Raw genomic sequence first — 21,857 nt, 5'->3', positions numbered from 1 at the left:
AATGGTCCTTACAGTGTTGATTGTAAAGCTCTACTCTGTAACTTCGTCCAAGGATCTTACATGATCAGGTCCCTCCTTGTCTTAGTTCCATCTCAACCTGTTCACTCCAAACACTAGCAGTTCCAAAACATGTCATGCTGTTTAGTTTTTCTATGGCTTTGCACAAGCTGTTCCTATCTTCCTTTTTTTAAATCTAAATAATACTTTACCCTACAAAACTCAGCTCAGGTTAAACCTACCCAGAAAGCCTTTTTGGATACCACAGCCTAATGCTTCCTTGGGAAGCTTTAATATTCTCCCTGTGTCTTTATCATAAAACTCAGGACCCTTTTCCTGAAGTTGAAGGTGACTAATGTTTAGGTCTTTGTCAAACCTAATAATCTTCTCTGAATGTTAATTCTCCCTAAACTCTCTTAGGAGTTTTGCTCTCTGGAACACCAGCTCTTTTCGAAGCAGTCTTCTTTTTGGGACTCTGGCTCAGCACCTCAGGTTGGTGTCGATCTCTCTTGCCATTTCCTGTGTTCTTCAAGGGCTCCTGTCATCCTTCCTCTATGGACAATGGAGTGTTTCTTGCAGCTCTATCTTTAGACTTCTGATCTTTTTTTTCATACATTTACTCCTTGTGAATATCATTTTTTAAATTTAGAACAACCATCTCTGAGAGATAAATCCTGAACCTCTATCTTCAATTCAGACCTGTGCTCTAATATACTCTACTATGACTTCAAATTCCTTCATAACCTGTATCAAAGTTTACTGTTATGTATTTGTATGATTTTATGACTGAATAACTCATCACACTGTAAATTTCAGGGCTTAAGATTGCATTCCCAGTGCCTGGCACTGTTTCTGAGATTATATATATTTCAACAAACACTTGCTGAATAGATGAATAATAACCATATGCTATTGGGACTGTTAGATGGGACTATTCTTGTTTCTGAATTGCACCTTAGAACAGGCGACTAGTATGCCCATATTTTAAAGAACTGTTGCTGTTATGTCTACGCAGAGCTTGCTAAGAGATGGCTTCCACAAACTAGTTCTGTGACGTTTCTAGACCATTAACTACCTTCAGGCTATGTAAGGGAGACAAGGTTGGCAGGAGAGAAGTGCCATTCGGTATGGTTGAGAGAATGCTTTCATTCATCTCAAGCCAAGTAAAGGGAGAATTAGGAAAACCTAAGAATTTTTAGATTGGCACATACAGTTGTGCAGGTTGCATACTGACTCTAGGGGTGCCATTCACATCATAGTTGAGAAAAGTAATTTTCAATCAGATGGGAGTAAAATATTGTGTTTTATTAAAGTAAGTATATAATATGACAATTTAGTGACAGATGTTAGTATAATATCTTGAGTAAGTGCTGTCCTTTACTATTTTTCACAAAGGTGATACCTGTGTTTGATATTTACCATCTAGATTTTAGGAGCTATAGGGATTACTGTCTGTCTTTCATTTAGAAAAGTTTTAAGATAAGAGACTAACTGAATCTGGTTACTGCTGCAGAGTGAGGAGGAAAAACTAGAAGGGATAAGATGTCCTTCCACTGCTAAGGAGTAAGGGCTCTTGTTTCCTCTGGGCTTAAGTAGTCTTGAAAGAAGTCAGGTCTTCCTGCTAGGTCGAAGTGAACCTAATGAAAAAAGTCTGTGTGGATGTGTTCTACTTATGACGGCCGAGTAACGCATTATCCCAAAACTTGGTGGCTTAAAACAATGACAATTCTTTTGCTCACAAATCTGCGATCTGAGCAGGGCTCAGCAAAGACATACAGTGGGGTAAAGATAGTCTATTCAAAAAATGGTGTTAAAAATATTAGACAGATATGTGCAAAAATAGTGAAACTAGACCACTTTCTTACACCATACACAAGAATAAACTCAAAATGGATTAGACTTTAATGTTAGACTTGAAACCATAAAAATTCTAGGCAGTAAAATCTTGAACATTGCTTGTAGCAATATTTTTTCTGATATATCTCCTAAAGCAAAGGAAACAAAAGAAAAAGTAAATGAATTGGGACTACATTAAACTAAAAAAGTTTTGCCCAGCAAAGGAAATCATAAACAAAATGAAATGACAGCCCATGGAATGGGAGATTATATTAGTGGATACATCTGATAAGAGATTAATATCCAAAATTTGTAAAGAATTTATACAACTCAACATGCCCCCCCCCCCCAAATCCAATTAAAAAATGGGCAGCCCTGTGGAGGTGGTTTGGCACATTAGACTATGGGTAGGTAACTATTGAAGTTCAACACCTAGGTTAAAAATCCAGGGTTCTCACTAATTTGTTTTATGATTTAGGGTAAATTAGTTATTCTAAGTCTTAGTTTTCTAGTCTTTATATTGTAAATCTATCTAAGAAGGTTCCTATCAGGGTTAGTGATAATATGTGTACAGTACCAACTAGGATGCTTGACACATAGTAGGTGCTCAATAAATGACAAGTAGCAGGTGATCATTATGTATCCTTATTAATATTAATAAGATGTGGTAAATCTCCAACCTCAAAAAACTTAAAAATCAATCCTGTATTATGCTAATAACAGAATAATTTTCAATATAAAATATTTTTACCTCAGATATATTTTAAAATATAATTTTGTTAAGTATTAAGCAGCAAGCAAGGCTTCCACTTATATGTGAGCAGAAAGACCTCTATATAAGTCATATGTAGTTCTTTTTCTACATTTGGGTTCTTACGTAAGTGAATGAGCATGGGAAGCCTAAGGTATGTGGAAAGATGGATGGATGAGCCATATTTCTGTTCACATTTTTCTTGAAATCTCCCTCAAGTATCCTGAATATTTATTTACTGAACTATTTCTATCATACGATCTGATTTTCCTGAACACTTAAAGTGAAGAACCATTATCTCCTAGGTTAAGTGTTTAGCTCAGTGCTTGACACTTAAGTTTTCAATACACATGAACTATTATTATTTTTGTCCATTTAGAAAAAAAAAAACCCAAGTCAGAAACTCAGCTGATGTAAGAAAAATGCTCTTCTGTATAGTGTACGCCTATGTAGAAAAATGAGTGTACCATTAAAACCCACTGTGAAAAACCCAGGAATATAGTAATCAAATGAAGTATTTGTGGAACCATTAATGATTACTATAATTTTTATTATTTTTAGCCATCTTATTCTGTTCTGAGAGCAAAGGCATTCTTGCAAAACCAAATTCTAATGTTCCATTAAAAATCTTTCCAAAACCATGTAAAATTTATCTTGCAGTACATGAATTAGAGACCTGCAAATTTGTTATTAGACCTGCAAATTTGTTATTAGCTTTTCAGCACACGTTTTTGTCCGTTTCTTTTTTAGATGGGCAGGCACAAAAAAATAAGTTCAGTATTTTTTTTTCTTACTTTAAACAAAGTCATCTTGAAAGAATGAAAATACCAAGTTAGGGAATCAAGAAAGCGTTTAATATGAAATTGTAATCACTAAGTTATCTGTCTAATAGCCTCTGAAGTTCAATGTACATCCCAAGAAGCTATATATTTTTTTCACCTATCACAGAACAAGTACAAAGCGTAATTTTGCTGAGTTGATGAATAAAATACTAGTGTTTTGTAGTTTGGTCAGCAAAAATTTTCCTTCTGGCAGACAGAAGGGCTGTGATGGGTCAAAAAAGTAATTAATTGTTGTATTTTCATTTTTAAAGGTAAAAATAAAAAGTTATTAGGTCTGAGAATTTCAGTATGCCGTGAGGGGATGCATTATGTTTATGAGTTTTATCTACAGTGGATATAGAGTTCCCCTCGTTCATCCTTCCCCCTGGTGGCAGCAAGAAAGATGTATTATAATTTTCCCCTTTCTTCACTTCAGCAGAAAGATGAGATGGAAAACAATGCAAGTGGTTATTGAATTTCGGCTTAAATTGGTGCTATTTATATGTCACTATTCCTTCATAGAACTTTGATTGTAAATTTCAATGAAGTGAGAATCAAATGAGGGAATATATGATGTGTCTCTGCAGTAATTAGTGAGATAGAGATTTTACAATTATCCAGTTAATCTGATCAACAAAGACAGCCAAATTGGGTACTTGAAGTCTCAAAGTGGATTTATTTGGCCTAGTCATTCCAAATTGACTATGAACATTAATTACATTAACAACACAGCTGCCAACATTCTCCTCACTGTAGGATATATGGAAAGAGCTCAAAAACAGGGGAGGCGATCAAGGACACTGAAAAGAAACAAATATTAGGTGGTAGCAAGTAACCAAGTAAATGCAGGTGAGAGAAGCAAAATGACAGGATTCAATTGTAACATAGAAAAAAGAGAAAAAAGCCAAGACCATAAAAAGTGTGAAAAGATAATTAATATTTAATATTCTAAAAAATAACAGAGAAGGAGAGAGACAGTGAGAGGGGTCATTGGTTCAATGCTGCGGAAAACATTTGCTTAAGTGAGTTAAAGATGATAAAAAACTATGACTTCTTTGACTTTTAATGACTTAAACAATGCTTCTTTTTTTAAAAAACAGAATTTGAGCTAGATTATGTCTAAGTCCTTGGCTGTTGAATATTTATAGTTGCTAGAACCTAATGTAACCTATTGTTATGAGAAAATCTGCAAAATGAAATTATTTTCTAAAATAAAATTATAGGTGAAAAATTCAAGGCTGCAACCATTAAGTTACAATGTTAAATTTAAAGAAATTTTGGGTAGTTTATCGACCTTAAAAATCTTCAAAGAAAATAAATATTAATATGGCTTCAGATCAACTTTTCTTGCAGTGCATTTTTTAGTTGAAGAAAGCAAGAGGGAGACAATTATGACTGCTTAGAGTATCAATGGACAACAGTCATTCTTCTTGCTTGTACCATGTCCTGTCCCCACCTTGCCCCCAACATCCCAGAAAAATATTAATTCATGGCTAGTCAGACTTTGAATGTATATTCCTACTTTATCAGAGATTCATTATAATGAAATATATGAGTATGTGCAAAAATTAGAACTAAATGTAATGTAATCAGTCCCATTTACAATAAATCCCTTCTCTGGAAAAGAAACAACTGTAAGGTTGCTTTTTGTCTCTGCTCTCTGTAATAATAGAGATGATTAGTGCAAGAGATGATTTCCACCCTGGTACCCTAAAACTATGTTATTCATTTCTTTTTAGAATTCTTACGGGAACCAAATACTGGCCCACTTTAGCTTTATGATCTGGTCTGGAAAAACAACCTCCAACATTATTACAGTACTACAGTCACAACAATCAGAACTGTGTCATTAATTCCTTGGGGCCGACCCATTCACGAACACAAGTTCTTGCTCTTCAGTATTTCTTTCTTTTTAAAAAATATATATTTATTGATTTCAGAGAGAGGAAGGGAGAGGGAGAGAGAGAGACAGAAACATCGATGATGAGAGTCATTGATCGGCTGCCTCCTACATGCCCCCGACTGGGGATCGAGCCCACAACCTGGGCATGTGCCCCGACAGGGAATCAAAGGTGATCTCCTGGATCCTAGGTCGATGCTCAGCCGCTGAGCCACGCCCGGCTGGGCGCTCCTCAGTATTTCGTTAAGCAAGTCTAAGTAAATGGCAGATATCAGGATTTAAGAACTTGCATGTTAAAATTTTAAGTATTATCACATATTGTCCAGATTGGGATCATTTTTCTAGCCGTGTTAAAAACATTTAGGCACCCTTCACTTATTTTTTTCCACAGAGGATTTTAACATATTTTCTACAACAGTAGTGTCTGTCTGGTCAAACCTTCTGTGATAACGGAAATATTCTGTAGCTACATTGTCCAATATTGTAACCACTAAACACTTGTAGCCACTGAGCACTTGAAATGTGGCTAGGCAACTAAAGAACTTACTTTTAAATTTTATAAAAATTGCAATTAATTTGAATTTAGATAGCCGCCCATAGCTAATGGCTACCATACTAAACAGAAATGTTGAAGATTAAATAACCAGCTACTTGCCACTGAAAATTCACCTGCATAGAATATTTTTTCCATATATATCCTAGAACAGATCTTTTTGTCTTGACCTGAAGGACCCAGACTGTTGGAGAAAGACTTCTACTATTTACATCATGAGACAGGTTTAAAAGACATGGGATCCTATACTCATCTCACAAGTCTGCTAATATATATTGTAGTAAAAGAAAGTAAATTTAAAACTATGCAAGTCCACTATTAAAGGGTTTATGTAGAAATGAACTGGTCCATCTGATATATGAAATATATTTGATATATGTCAAGTGACCTTAATGTCTTGGCACGCTATTCCCCTGTTCTGCCTGTTCTCTCCCACTGAGTGGTTGGCATGCCCTGTTTTCTGAGTTCTTTAGAAGCCTGTACTTGGCTGGGCATTGGGTCAGGAGATCTCAGCTGTCTACACTCCTGGTGATAGCCAGAGTTCTTCAGCTGAGGAGACGCAGGGCATAGATGCCAACAGTAATCCCATGACCGTGTGTCTGATTCATGAGCCAATCTGCAGCTTTTTTGTGAATTTCACCTCCACAAAGATAGTCTTTCTTAACAACTAACTATTTTCATCTAAAATTACTTTGATTCTGGACTTTCCTCAAAGAGAATCATCCTCTTTTTAAGAGATGTTCAGAGACCATAGAATGTAATCTAGTTAAATATTGAAAGAAGACTATATCCATCTACTAAGTGTTGGAGGAGATAAAATGTTATTGATCCCAGCTTCTTAGCAGATGTTCTGTTCAGAGCTTTAATCACTGGCAATACTTAAAAGTGGAATTTTAAAACAGCCTTTGGAAACCATGTAGCCAAATTTTCTTGCTTTAGAGACAAATCCCTTTCCCCTTCAACCATCCAAATGTTGATCATGTTAAAGTACATAAAAAAAAAGTACCTGCAACTCTTCCTCTTATTTGAAGGCTGAACAGATTAAACACGGTACTAATATGAAAAGGAATCATGGCTAAATAGAGATTACATAGCTTAAAGACATATTACTGAAGGAAAAAGGAGAGAAAATATTTCAAGCCCTCCTGTACCTACTGCTTGCCAGAATACATGTGAGGCCTGAGACATAATTTAATTGGTTAACAAAGCTGTCTGGCATTACAGTATCCAAATCATGATCCATGCAGGGTATTCTCTTTTATCACTTTTGGTCGTGGTCACAGAGGCCACCTCACCCAATGGTCAGATCGACAGCTTCCCCAATCTGCCTCCAGCACTAGTGGCCCCCAGATCCTCAAAGTGCTTTAACTGAAGGCAAGGCTGACCTGTCACTATAAGCAAATCTTCCCAAATGTATGGATTTTCATAGTTCTCTTTTTTTAAAAAAAAAAAAAAATATCTTTATTGAGTTCAGAGAGAGGAAAGGAGAGGGAGAGAGATAGAAACATCAATGATGAGAGAGTCATTGATTGGCTGCCTCCTGCACGCCCCCGACTGGGGATCGAGCCCGCAACCCAGGCATGTGCCCCGACCGGGAGTCAAACCCTGATCTCCTGGATCCTAGGTCAATGCTCAACCATTGAACCACGCCCAGCCAAGCGCATTTTCATAGTTCTTGAGATACAGGAGTTATTGAGGCCTATCCTAGATAAAATTCTGAAAACAAACAAAAAAGAAAGCTCCCCAAAACTTTTCAGCTAGTGATAACAATCCAGAGAAAGTGCAATAATCCTAGAATATACATTTCATAATAGCAGTGACTTTAGTAGCACTGACAGTTTTGAATCTCTAGTGCCTAAAGTAATTTTTGCATACAATAAATAGATGTTCTATAACTATTCCATGTGTGAGTGAAAAATCATAGATGCTTTCACATTTTGTTTTACAAAATTAGGGAAAATCAATCCAGTTTTAGCCAAACAAACAAACAAACAAACAAAGCTCACCATCATCCAAGAGACTTATCCTTTATGTGTATTTCTCCAGGGCTATGCGGAGATGTAATTCTCCTCTGTAAATTTTTCATTTGATGAAAACCAAGTATTCTCTCACAAAAGGCATGAATATATACATATGTATATATATATGTCTGTCTGTGTGTATACATATACATATACATATACACATATATATATTCAAAAGAATTTGAAACAATTTAGGGTCCCCCCAGATCTTCGTCCCTCCCCCCTGGATCTTCTAAAGCACTCTAGATAATTTAGAAATGTGCACCCTCTAAAAATATATTAGATGCTCCAGAGCATCAGTGATGAAGGACTAGTTCTCTCTCTTTTTCTTTCTTTCCAATCTTTTATGGACTAATTTTCTTAAAAAATACAATTAAAAATAGCCTATGGTTGGATTTTGTAAGAATGTAAAATTGCTGTAAAAGTTCCTAAACTGCTTAGTTTACATTCCCTAGACATAGAGCCTGAGATAAGAAACTCATAGACACAGATACCAGTATGGTGATTACCAGAGAAAAAGGGGGGTGGAGGAGGTAGAAGAGGGTATAGGGGAGATAAATGGTGATGGAAGGAGACTTGACTTGGGGTGGTAAACACACAATACAATATACAGATGATGTGTTATATAGAATTGTACACCTGAAACCTATATAATTTTATTAACAAATGTCACCCAATAAATTTAATAAAAAATTTTTAAAAAGAGAATGAAAAAAAATTCTTGTCCAAGTGATTTGCTAGAGCCCTGCTTTTATAAATGGAAGAAGGCAGAAGTTATAGAGAAGGAGCTGTAGAGCTAGCCAGAACTTTGTCTTGGACACCAGCTTCAGCTGATCTCATAGGGAAACTCTGGCACAAAAATGACACCAAGTGTTAATCCCAGTTTGAGACAAGGGGATCAGTGTCCCCATTCCTGTCAAGTACCATTGACCTGCTGGGGTAAGAGAGTATATAGCCTCCTGGGTAAGAGAGTTCTTGTTTGGTCAAAGGCAGGGCTCTGGAGAGTGAGCAGCCCTGAGCTATGTATTATCAGCCAACACCCTACGCAGCTGGTGCTGGGACACTGGCCTGTAGCAGGGACCTGGGAGGGGAACCAACAGCATCCACCCTAGATGAGTCCTTGGACCACTTAAATCCACTTGTGATTCACATCAAGTTCACTCCACCTCAACAGAGCTCCAGGAATCTGACTGGTTACACTTTTTGGAAAAACAAGAGGACAATAAGTGGAACGAAATATATCTCCCATTGCTGCTTTGGCCCGGATGTCATACCTGATGTCCATCATCTCCCTCACTGCACATCTAGCTAGATTCCTCTCACCTTTTGTCAATCCTCTTGCTGATCCAGGTGACTTATCTGAGGGATCAGCATCCCTGGTTACCAAGTTCTCTCTTATCAGGCCATGGTTGCTAGACTTGCCCATTTACAGCCACAACAGTGCAAGAGAAAGAGATGCCCTAGTGAATCACAGGATGGAAAGAGTTCATATGGATCTCAGTGGGGACAACGGGTGGGCCGCAGCAGATGCTGCTAGTGTCCCGCCAAGATCCAGCCTGCCCCTTTCAGTGTTATAGGATGTGGCTCCTTCAGCTTCTGGGCACTTTTGTTTCTGAAGTTCTGCAACTGATTCTCTTTGGAAAACTGTCCTTGGTTTCTTAGTTTTACCTGCATGTGAAGAGAGTCGAAGTGCCTGGAAGTTTCCCTCTCTTTAAGCAACCCCGAGCCAATGAATGACTGGCATGGGAAGATGTAAGTCCTACCTCCGTGCCTCAAGTGGGGACCACTTCAAGTATGTTTCATACTGCAGGGTCCCCCTTGCAGGGTCAGGAGAACTTTTCTTGACTCCCTTCCCTCCCCTGCCCTGTGTCTCCCATGGGGAAATCTCCCACAGTAAGTCATGACAAAAAATTCTCATCTCAGCATCTGCTTCTGGGCAAGCTGACCTAAAACAGATTCCTCTTACACATTTAGGTGGAAATTTTGGGTAGGATATTTGAGTCTGGAATTTCTGGTAGAGAAATGGGCTAGAGATAACTATTGGAGAGTTGTTGGCCTGTGATGCTATAGAAAGTCATGAGGCCAGATGAGATCACTCAAGGAGTGAGTGTATATAAAGAAAAAGCCTCAGGATTTAAGGAGGCCTCAGGTTTTCCTGATCTTCCCCCAACACCTTTGCTAATTCAACTGAATTAATCCTCATTTTCAGCTTTGTTCTCAGGACTCAGGCTCAATGAAAGTTCTCAAACTAGTCCACCCCATTTTCAGTTGTTTCCTAATTCTCCATCCCAGTTTACTTCATCAACCTATCAAATTCACCCTCTGAAGGTATGTAGTCTGAGGGTATGGCTGATTTATAGGTCCCTTGTATAAGCAAACCAAGATGGATCTCTCAATAAATCAGAACATTAAACACCTGTTCAGAGGTGCAGATGCTTGGCTCAGGTTAAGCTGAAAGAATTCCCGGTACATTTTACATTTTGGGAATGCTTTCACTTTGACCTTGTTGGAAAGTATTTGGAATCTTAAAGGCAAGTCTGGCAAAATGTGAAGAAATGAAAATTTACAGAAGTAAAATCAAAGTATGTATTTGATCCAAGAAAACTATCTATTTAAAATGCTATGCTTCATATAATGCCTTGTCCATAGTACATCCTTACAAAAATGCTGGTTAAATAAATTGTATTGACTATACCATGGATCTACATGTATTGCTCAATAAACTAGGGTACACAGACAAAAGAAGAGAAAGCTTTAGAAATAATATTTTATACACTATACACTTTCTTTACCTTAACTTTATACATAATATTTCTAGACCAACTAAACAATTTAGATGAACCTTTGTCAAGTAAATGCGGTCTTGGGAATATAATAGGAACTGGTGGAAACTAACTGAAATATCATTTTGTTAAGGTAGTGGCTTTTGAATTTCTTTTCATAAGTAGATTAGATTCTGTGAGCTCGTTCCTACATAGATGAAAAAGCATAATGCGTTTTATTTAAAAGAAAATCCTAGATGTTGACTTGAATTGAAAGTACAGGGCTTTCTTTCCTTTTGACAGTTTGATTTTGAAAGGTTTTTCTCGTGAAATACATAATACACTGTTGCTAGCTGAATGTAATGATCCCTCACCCAAGATGAAATAACAGAAAGGCCAAATTTGGCTAATTTTGCATCTTGAGGAAACTATTTGTGAGTCATGTGTGTTAAAAAGCATCAAGCACTAACATCAAAAGCAGCTTTTCAAAAAGAAAGAAAAAAGTAAGTGATGGGTAAATGAATGCTCCCATGGTCACACTGACGTTGTTTTGATAGCTTCACATTCAGTTGTTTTGTTTTAAACCTATATAGCTTCTCTGGAACTTTTGGGTCAACTTTAACATATCCAGGGCACACAAATCTTATTAGAATACGAAAAAAAGAAGACAGTCACAGGTCAATCTCTCTTATATGTCCTAAAGCAACCTAGAAATATAAACTAATACAAAATTAAAAGTTGAAATGACTGTAAAACTCAAAATATAATTGCAATTGAATAATATATGGTACAAAGATTCAGAGGTAAAAGCTAAGAAGAAAATGTTTAATGCTCACTAACAATTGTTATGTATCCCATACTTGGATATTTCATACTCACAAAAGCAAGATCATGTTTATACAGTCCTTAATAGCAAAAATAATGTTGTTTCATACATATTTTCTAAAAAATCTCGAGGATCTTGATGGATTCTTAACCCATCCTTCTGTTTCCAGACCAGAGAACACTTGTATGACTATACTACAGAGAATGCATCCTTTTATCAAAGTTCCATGTCAAAGGCCCTTAAAAACTAGTTTATGTACCTCTCTCCTTATAGTCCTTGTTTTCTAGCTTCCATGCCTTGTACTTACATCCCTTTAAATGTACTTTCCCCGATCAAGTCACATCCGTTCTTCAAGTCCTTGTTTATAAGCCATTCTCCCAAGACACCTTCTCTGATGTTATCCTGTCTTCACCAAATGGAAGTAATCATTCTATGAACTCCCATAGCCCTCTCTCTCTACTATTTTGACTAATATACCAGGGGTTCGCATGACCCTGCCCAGGTTCAGTGATTTTCTAGGACAGCTCATAGGACTGGACTTACAATCATAAGCAGAGCTATGACTTCATACTGTGAAAGGATGCAAAGGAAAATCAGCAAAGGGAAAGGCATGTGGAATGAAGTCCAGAATAAATGAAGAGAAAACTTTCAACCTTCCTAAAGTTTACCCCCAGTGGAGCTGTACAGGATGCTCTTAATTTCTGCAGCAACGAATTGTGACTATGTGAAGTGCTGTATCTACCAGGGAAACTCGCTGGAGGCTCAGTGCCTAAAGTTTTTAGTAGGAGGTACCTACTGCCCGGTATCTACCAAATTCTAAACTCATCTAGGAAAGCAGGTATTTAGGACAAATCATATAGTTTGCACAGTTTAGGCCCAGCGAACCATTTTTATCAATTAAAGTGGTACTCTACTCCTGAAATCCGTTCCCAGATGCCAGCCAAGGACCAACCTGCCATCAGGTTTTTGTCTAAGAAGAAGAGTGTCAGGACTGCTCTGTTATCTTTTCTGCATAGGATGTTATACAGTTTGAATATATATGTGTATATCATATTTTAACTCCTGTACTGTAAGATCACTGAAGACTTGGAAGATTTTTTTCATTACTCCATTAATTCCAATATGAAATAAGATTCCTGATGGGAGACATTCCACAAATATTGATGATTAGAAGGTCTGCTGATTCAGGAAGGAACAGCAAAAATAAATAAATAAATAGGCAGGGAAGCAGACTCAATGGTGTGGAGAACATTTCTGCTACCCCATTCTGAGGGAGGCCTCTATATCACCTGCGATTTTCCCACATTGAAGGATAGGGAATGGCACGAACTTCAAAAAAATAAGGAAGACATCCATTATGAGTGATATTGCTACTGAACTCACATAATTTATTATTGATATATATGTGTATATATACATATATATATGTTAAGGAAACAGGGATATGCAATTTTTTTCAATACAACTCTGTGAGATCACTCACATCTTAATCCTGTTGAATCTCTTATTTATTCTTATTCCACTCATAAAACAATGCCTATATTATAGCCCGTGTCTCAAATTCACTTGCTTACAAAAAGACCTACTGAGCACTTACTCGATGCTGTTACTGAGATATCAATATTAAGAGCCCCATAATAAAAATAGCTAATACTTACACAGGGCCAGTGTTCTAAGCACCTCTCCAAGAGGTAGATATTGTTATTTATTCACCTTTTACAGACAAAGTTATTAAGGGAGTCAACCCTCCTGAGCAGTTACTCTGGAAACCATGCTAATAATTACTCTGTTATAATGATTATAACATCCTTGAAAAGCTCACAGTTTTGTTTTGTTTTTACATAAAAATGTATTTTGACTAAATTAGAGAAAAATATCCTTGCTCCATTTTAATATTTCCTTCTCCTGACATTTTTACTTCTTAAAAAACAAATTAAAAGGCTAAAATGTTACAAACAAGCTGCATTATGTCAAACTCAAACAACAAAATAAAAGGACTATAATATTGCTAGATTTTCCCATTTCATAGTTGGTAAGTTATATGGTCTTAATGAACAATTTATCACTCAGTAATTCATGAAAAAGGAGGATTCAACGATGTATTTAGCATTTGTGACTGTCATTCTGAACATAAATAAAAGGAAAGTTATATTGGTTTAAATTTAAAAAGTATGCACACTAAAATCTTTTTATCCCCAGAGGTGTGAGATAGTTGATTTTTGCTATTGTACAATTAGGTGACTGTTTAAGAAGAGAGTTTTTCATTTCCCTCTGAATAGCACACATTTTTATCATTAATTGCCTCCCACACAATGACACAGTTAATACAAAGCAGAGCCTGGAAGAACTCACAGAAGGGAAACCACACTCCTGACATTTTTACTTCTTAAAAAACAAATTAAAAGGCTAAAATGTTACAAACAAGCTGCATTATGTCAAACTCAAACAACAGTTTGGAAATGCAGATATAATTTCACCCCTGGATAGTGAAACAATATTTGGTGTGATGAAGGAGTTGTCAGGACTGTTTACAAGTTTCTAGGTCAACATTAACATTCAAGTTCAGGAGATGACAATGCTATGCAGCTGCGGGCTAGGCTCTTCGTGAGGTGACTAAAATAACAGACATTTCAAAGGTATTGTTTTAATTTACAACCACTTAAGAAAAACTCCTTCAGGTGACTGATATCATTCTCATGTCACACATGAGGCAACTGTGTCTTAGGAAGGTTAAGTGACTGCCTCAGGGTTACATAAGTAAAAAGCTTGTGTAAGCAGCAACTTGCACTCAGATGTTCTCTCTCCAGAGTTAGTACTTTTAACCACTAAGCCACATTGCCTCTCAAATATCTACGAAGGTAATTACACCCAGATTTGAGTGTATTTAGACATGTTCAGTACCATGCATTGAACTGCAATTCTTTATGTGTCTCTTGCATCTCTGCATGTCCTACAAACAGAAGCACTACTGCTTTTGTTCTGGAATATCTTTTTTAAAGATGTTTGTACAGTGGATAGCATTGCAACATAGAGATATAGTTTCCCTAGGGAGCAATGAACAGGCATGCTTACTGTCTACTAAAAATATTAGGGTTTCCTACACTCAGGGTTCTGCTCCTGTAATCAACCCAGCGTGTTTGCAGGTGTCACTTAACCATCTTGACATTGTCTCGGAAGAACTGGCCTTGGAAGAACAGCTTAAGAAAATGCTGATAATCTGCCTACAGCTGTTTTTCAATGAGTAATTAAGTCCTTTGTTGCCAAAAACAAAACAAAAATTTATAATGTCCTTAAATTGGAAGTAGAATTAGGTTCTATAGTGTCTAAAGTTTATTACTATTTGGGGGGCCCTCTTGAAGGAAAAAACACACAAATTACATATGCAAAATTAAGTTCAAGATTGTGGAAGGGTGCTGGCAAGTGAAGGGACTGTATTGGAAGCTTTATTCATGGTAAATCCATCTCTGTCTGAAATATATTCTTGGAAGTCATAAATTTCCAATTTGACAAATAGCTCTAAATGACTTTCCACTTCCCAAGCACCAAGTCTATACATCGTATAGTGCCTCATTTTAGAGAACAGTTCTTAATTTTTGTTTCCGAGGCAAAATAAAAATCTAGAGTATCTCTCCCATGCCAAAATTTTTCAAAATTCTGGTGTCTTGGTTGGATTTATAGACAGTCTTGGCAGTATCTTGTTTTCTGTTTTTGTTTTTCAATCTGTTGACTCTAAAGTAAACATAACCAAACTAATGTCTTAAATTGATTTCCAAAACCTGCCCCAGTGATAAGAATAGTTAAATTCTAGCATTGTTGAGCCCAAACTCCTGAAACATTGAATTCATGGAAATCGTACCATAAACATTGATATAGTTTCAACTTGGGTATGTGGTAGCTCTATAATGCTTGAAATGGGGGGGGGGGGGGGGGGACACATACTTTGTATGATACTCTGAAAGTAGCAAATGATTTTTTGTATACTGCACTAAAGAGAAAAAAAAAATAGCTTAATTCATTTTGCGTGTAAAATCATGTCCTTTTAACACAGTAAAAGCTTGAAATAGTTAAAAGCATTCATGAGTTATATTTGTGAATCATTCACAGAAAACAATTATGGGCTAAACATCATAAATATGGAAGTCAATAAACAATTAAGAAAATAAATAAAGTTCACCTACTTTTGAAATATTACTCGATCGACTTGCGGATCGTCCTGGGGATTTTTCATTCTGAAAAATAAAATTAGAGTCATTGATTAAACATATGGCCAATAGTCTTTACCACTGAGAAAAAGAAAAGCAGAGCACAGGCACATGTGTAAATGCTCTCTAAGTTATTCTAATAGATGTATGAATTGCTTATACAAGATGGTTTGTTTCTTACTAAATTTTATTTCTCTAGTACATATCAGTATCCCTTTGAAAATGTTTCAGTTGGCATCAGGGTATATATCACTCCAGAAATCTTTAGTTCCAGGAAATGCTTATTTCTCTAAAAAAATGCTTGCAGTTCTTTTGAAATAAAATTAGACAGTAGAAATACAGTGCATTATCTCCCCTTTTGCTTTTGCTACCAGGAAATTCTGAATAAATTCTGGTTCCCAGTGTCAGTAAATATTGCCTACCGGGTGCATGGTACATGCATCTGATTCGTTCTTCTAACATGCACTTCATTGGTCTTTTCTGTTATTTTCCTTTTGAAATTAAAAAAAATCTAAAAGATACTTTTTACATAAAAAACACTTAACTATTTAAATTGAAAATACTTTTAAAATTATTTTAAAATTTAAAACTTAAAAATAAGTTAAAAATTATAACCTCAATTTTTGCCTCTTAAAGATTTTCTAATTTAGTAGAAAAGAAGCATAAAAAAAGGATTTGAAAAAGTAACTTTAAGAGAAGTCATACAATTTTAAAGTAAGAAGGGACCTTAAAAAGTGTCACCCCCTCATTTGAAGCCCAGAAGCATTCTGTTCCTGACAGTCATAGGGTTTGTGCCCAAGCCAAGGCCAGCCCAAGCTCTTCTGACTAGTCCATTCTGCTGGCTCTTCCCACTCTGCCAATTATCTGTTGGTGGATAAGTGACTGGCAAATCAGAATGAATGCATTTAACGTGTAGCAAGAGATCACAGTGCATTTCTTTGGTCCAGAAATACTGGAGAACTTGTTCTGGAAACCAAAAGTTTGTGAAAGATCTGAATTAACTTTGCTACTGAAATACGTTAGAATTCTCATAAAAAGAAATTTTCTGAGCATCTGGACTCAGCGCTAAAGTGGACTTGAGTAGGCACCTTGACAGAGGTCATTTTTGAGAACTAAGTTGTTATAACAACCTGTGGATCTGAAATTGCCCCGTGATGATGGCTTGAGACAGTTTCAGAAACATGCTGATGACAGGATGTGGCAAATGTGTTACTGTGGAAATACAGTAGCTAGTTCACTGCGGACTGTCACTGTGTCAGGCACAGCCTTGCAGATGGATATTCCAGCTCAACAGTACTTTTTCCTTTACATGCAACATCCATCTCCTACAACCACTGATGTCACTGTGGAGCATGTTATTACAGAGCGAGATGAGTCCCAACGATACGATTAGTTACACCTCATAACAGCCCGTGATCCAGGGGGAGATTAATGTATCTACTAGCCGCAGACATTTTTCCTTGATTAGCTTCCTCCGGTGATGGAGAGAGGTACTTTTCGACTGACATCTCAACTCCTCTTCTAGAGACTAGAAAACAAAAGCAATCCATCTCTCCTTCTCAGTGAAACCCAGGATTTTGACACAATGGAGCAGGGGTAAATAGGCCGCACGATATTAATGGGCTTTGGGAGCAGTTTCGCTATAGTGTGTTTTCTTATGTTTTCTATATTTAAATGGCATTGAGAATGTGATTAAGGAACTAGAATTGAAAGGTGCATCAGCAGGAAACAAGAAGTACTGTAGAAAATGTAATTTGGCATCAGATTACTTAATTTTCCAAACCAAATAGGACTTTGTGGTGTTTTCAGATAAAACAGGGAGGGTCAGGTTCCCTCCACAATTGTGAATGAGTTGGGCACAGGGTCATAATTAGGAGATAATTCCATACTCTTGACCAGCACTCCCCAGTCTAACGGGGAGGAAGCATCTGCTAGATTGTTTAGTACTTCAAGAGATCTTTTTACATGAAATCCATTGGTTCCATTTTCTCCTACGAGGTTAGACATTGAAAGAAATGAATGAGCTTAGGCAAAGGTTACAGTTGTGGCCATGGCTTCCTTCCCTATTGTCTCTATTCCAGTTAACACAGAGGACAGAGAGGTGCACACTTGCCATGTTGGCAGTGACTGGGAGTGAGAGACTGCCTTGCAATTAGGCCTGTGGGAGTGGACTAGCTCTAGCAGGGGCACACTGTTTGAGGTTTCAGGACCTCAATTTCTTCACTATGAAGTGGAGATTGTTGTAAGAATCAAACAAGTTATAACTGAAAACATTTTATAGACTACAAGGTTATATTTCCATTACTATTTATAGGTAGAGAAAACACCAAAAGAGCTCCCTCAAATTTCATGATGATCACTACAAGTTATTAGACTCATAATTTTAACGTAAACATCTGAGTTTCTCAGTCTTGCAATTTTCTCTCTATTGTGGGTTAGATTTCAGCATATAAAATTTAAGAATAGAAAATCAAATTTTTCTCTACCCAAGGAGGTTAAGAGGGTTTGGTCTGCCTTTCCTTCTAAGCAAAGCACCAGAAGCACTTTATCTCTTGGAAGACTTCCAAAGCAATCTGTCCAATTTGCTAATAATTAATTGGGTGGCTTGTCCCATTGCTATAGCAATGACATATTCTTCTTTGTAGATTAGTCAGATAAGATTGTCATACCTCATTATGATCAGTTGAAATTCTTTACCTTAGATTAAATAGAAGCTGTCTTAGATTCTAACATCTCATACTGGTACCCAAATTATAGTGACCTTGTAGGTCAATAAAAGCTGGAGCCAAAAAGTTCCAACATTTCTGAGATAATCAAACAGCAATGTTGGATTTTAGCAGATCATTTACATTACACAGAGAGACTTCTAGTTCTATAAGTGCTTTTTAATATTTTCAAGAGGTTTCACATTTTTTATTTGATATGAGTGTATCTGATATTGTCAGTTTTTGTGATGAATAATATTATAGTGTTTTTAAAATCTGATCTCAATTAAGCATGGTTGAATTTTTATTACTAGAAAGAAATACAATGATTACCAAATAAAAAAATCATTACTAAATTGTTTTAATATATTTTAAATGTCATAATCTAAGGAAAGTGTCATAGTTCCCTTAAAATGAAATGGCCTGTGTTAAAGAAGACACACTATACTGGATATGTAAGTATCTATATATGAATACTCTGTATTTTATACCATTGATCAAACAGAAGAGGGCAGTAAGCAAGCTTGTAGCAGGTTTTATATGTAAACTGAAAGGAAAAAGTCTTCCTGAATGAAGAAACCAGAATGAGACAGTCTTACACAGACCACTGATATGCTATTCTACAGTATATTCCTCTCTTTTTATCCCTGGGCTAAAAGTCAAGAGTATTGGAAAGAAGAAATAGAGTAAGATAATTTGAAGGGTCACCTGAAGAATTCTAATTAGAAAGCGGACTATTTTGCTAGGGTAATTAAAGCTTGTAATAGAAGAAAAGTCTTTGAAAAGAATGTAACATAAACAAAAAATAAACTAGAATGTAGAAAAATTGACTAATGCAATTGCAATAAAAACTTAATTAATAGATATATAAAAATCTCATGTCTGTTAATTGAAAAATATTAATATATATATATATATCTTTACTGATTTCAGAGAGAGGAAGGGAGAGGGAGAGAGAGAGACAGAAACATCAGTGATGAGAGAGTCATTAATCAGCTGCCTCCTGCACGCCCCCCAACTGGGGATGGAGCCCGCAACCCAGGCATGTGCCCTGACAGGGAATTGAACCACGATCTCCTGGATCCTAGGTCCATGCTCAACCACTGAGCTATGCCCAGCCAGGCTGAAAAACACCCTTTTTAATGTCTATAGAACATTTAAAAATTATTTGACCTCAAATAATACCTTAACAAAAATATTTAAGTAGAGATTTTATAGGGTACTTCTCTTGATATTGTGCAAATAAAATAAGAAATAAAAATTTGAAATATGACTAATAAATCTTTTTGCTGTTGTTTTTGTTAATCCTCACCAGAGGACATTTTTCCAGTGATATTTGGGGGGGAGAGAGAGTAAGAAAGAGAGGGGCGGGGTTGGTTGCCTCCCGCATGAACCCTCACAGGGGCTGGGGATGGAACCTGCAACCCAGACACATGCCCTTGACCAGGAATGAAACCCGATACCTTCTGGTAAACTAGCCAACACTCTAACCACTAAGTAACATGGGCCAGGGCAAAATGTGACTAATAAATCATCATCTGAAAATTAACTACCAACATTTTAGATAATGCTGGTTCTAAAGAAATGACTCTCTGGGAAATCATAGCCAGAAACTCTAGAAAATAACATGCTAAAACCTTTGGAACCCAGAAAAAGCATTTATCCAGATAAGCATTTATAACTATAAATGTCTTTGTTATTAAAGAACACAGTTGAAAACAAAATAAAAGAATATAGTAAAAATTATTAAAAAATAAAAGCTAAAACTCATTAAGTGGATATAAATACGAAGGACAAAGAAATACTTTTTTATAGCAGGTCCTTCGAATATAAATACAAAATAGATGAATTTCCTATAAGGTTTGTTAAGGAAAAGCGAGAGCAGCATTATATATGAAATGAGAAAGGATACATAACCAAAGACACAGAAGGGATCAGAAAAACAGATTATAAAAACTACATGTAATGCTCTTGCCACAAATTTGAAAACCTAGAGGAAATGAATCATATTCTAGCAAAATAAAAATTGCCAGGATTTATTTAAGATAAAGAGAAAAACTTGATAGACAACAAAGAAGAGATTGGAAAAGTAAATAGAAGTCTGTATGCCCTAAAAAGATAAGGGCATGATGATTTCATAACTGAGCTGTATCTTACTTTTAAAGAACACATAGTTCCAATTTTATTTACACTACCCTTGACCATAGAAACATAAATTTTCCTGATTCATATTATTAATCTTGCATGAATGAAAATTTCAATGTATTAAAAAAGTACCCAAAAAGAAATAAAGAAGGAAAATAAAATTATGCTCTAGTCTTGAGATGACAGATGCAAAAAATCTTTTAAAAAAATATTAGCTTTTATCTAAATAGTAGCATATATCTTTGCTACACCAGCAGTTTATTCAAAATGTGCACAAGGACTAGAATAAATCTGACTTATTCCAGTTATTTTCTTATCAGGAAGCCTGTCAGCATAATTCTTTAGATACATTGAAAGGGCAAACATAATCTTATAATTAAATGCCAAAAAGATATTTGACAAACCTCAGCAATCTTATTATAATGTAAGTTCTAAGTGAAATAAGAATTGAAGGAAACCTCTTAAGGTGATAAAGACAATATTCTAAAAACCATTACCAAATATTATTCTAAATGGAAAAATACTAGAATTATGTTAATTAAAGAAATTCTGTTAAGAATGCTTGTTCTTGCTATTATTACTCAACTTGTCTTAGAGTTTCTAGCAAATATGATAAAAAGAATTCTTTTTAGGAAAAAACATTTTAAAAGAAGCAATAAAACAATCTTCTTTCACTGATAATATGTTTCACTGATATGAATGGAAATTCCAAGCATCTCTAATTAAAAAAGAAAATACCGCAATTAATGAAACGCAATGGCTAGATATAGGATCATTATAAATATGACAGAGTCTACTAAATTTTCTAAAATCCCTTCTCCCTTCTCCTGTATTGACAGACTGGTAACTGGGTAGACATCTTCCCAGTCACAATATATCTCCCTTCCCGTTACAGGTTGCCTGTGACTCACTTCCCTCGGATGAGGTGTGAACACAGTCAGCAATCGCCAGGTTCCTGCCTGTCCCATGAATGTAACATTTCTTCCACGCTGTTGCATTGCTCTGTGCTAGGACGGGGAGTGTCAGAGCAAGCCAGGGAGTCACTGAATAGGATAGCAGAGCTGAATTCTCCAGTCCTTGGATGGCCACATTGTAAAGAGCTCTCTGACAATTTGGAAAGTCCTCTCTAAACTGTCATGAGAGAAAGATAAACTTTTATTTCTTTTGAGCCATCACATTTTTTCGATTTATTATAACAGTTGAGTCTATCCTAATGGAAATACTGCAAAATCAATTGCTTTCTTTCTTCTAGCAATAAATATCCAGAAATGTAATAAAAACAAAACAAAACAAAAAACACTTAGGAACAAATTTCACAAGGAAATCATAAAATCT

The 21,857-nt window shown here is 36.1% G+C and overlaps 1 protein-coding gene across 1 annotated transcript in view; it reads right to left on the bottom strand.

Moving 5' to 3' along the window:
• Positions 1-21,857, bottom strand: part of MARCHF1 (membrane associated ring-CH-type finger 1) — a 232,887-nt gene that overhangs the window by 105,651 nt on the left and 105,379 nt on the right. Inside the window, 1 exon segment of the mRNA XM_087816521.1 lies at positions 15,649-15,699. Coding sequence (XP_087672647.1) covers positions 15,649-15,699 — 51 coding nt within the window.

The sequence above is a fragment of the Miniopterus natalensis genome, chromosome 4 (assembly GCF_054644295.1).
Source record: "Miniopterus natalensis isolate mMinNat1 chromosome 4, mMinNat1.hap1, whole genome shotgun sequence".
Lineage (NCBI taxonomy): Eukaryota > Metazoa > Chordata > Mammalia > Chiroptera > Miniopteridae > Miniopterus > Miniopterus natalensis.
Note: the sequence above shows the minus strand (reverse complement) of the source record. Positions and strands in the feature narration are given on the sequence as shown.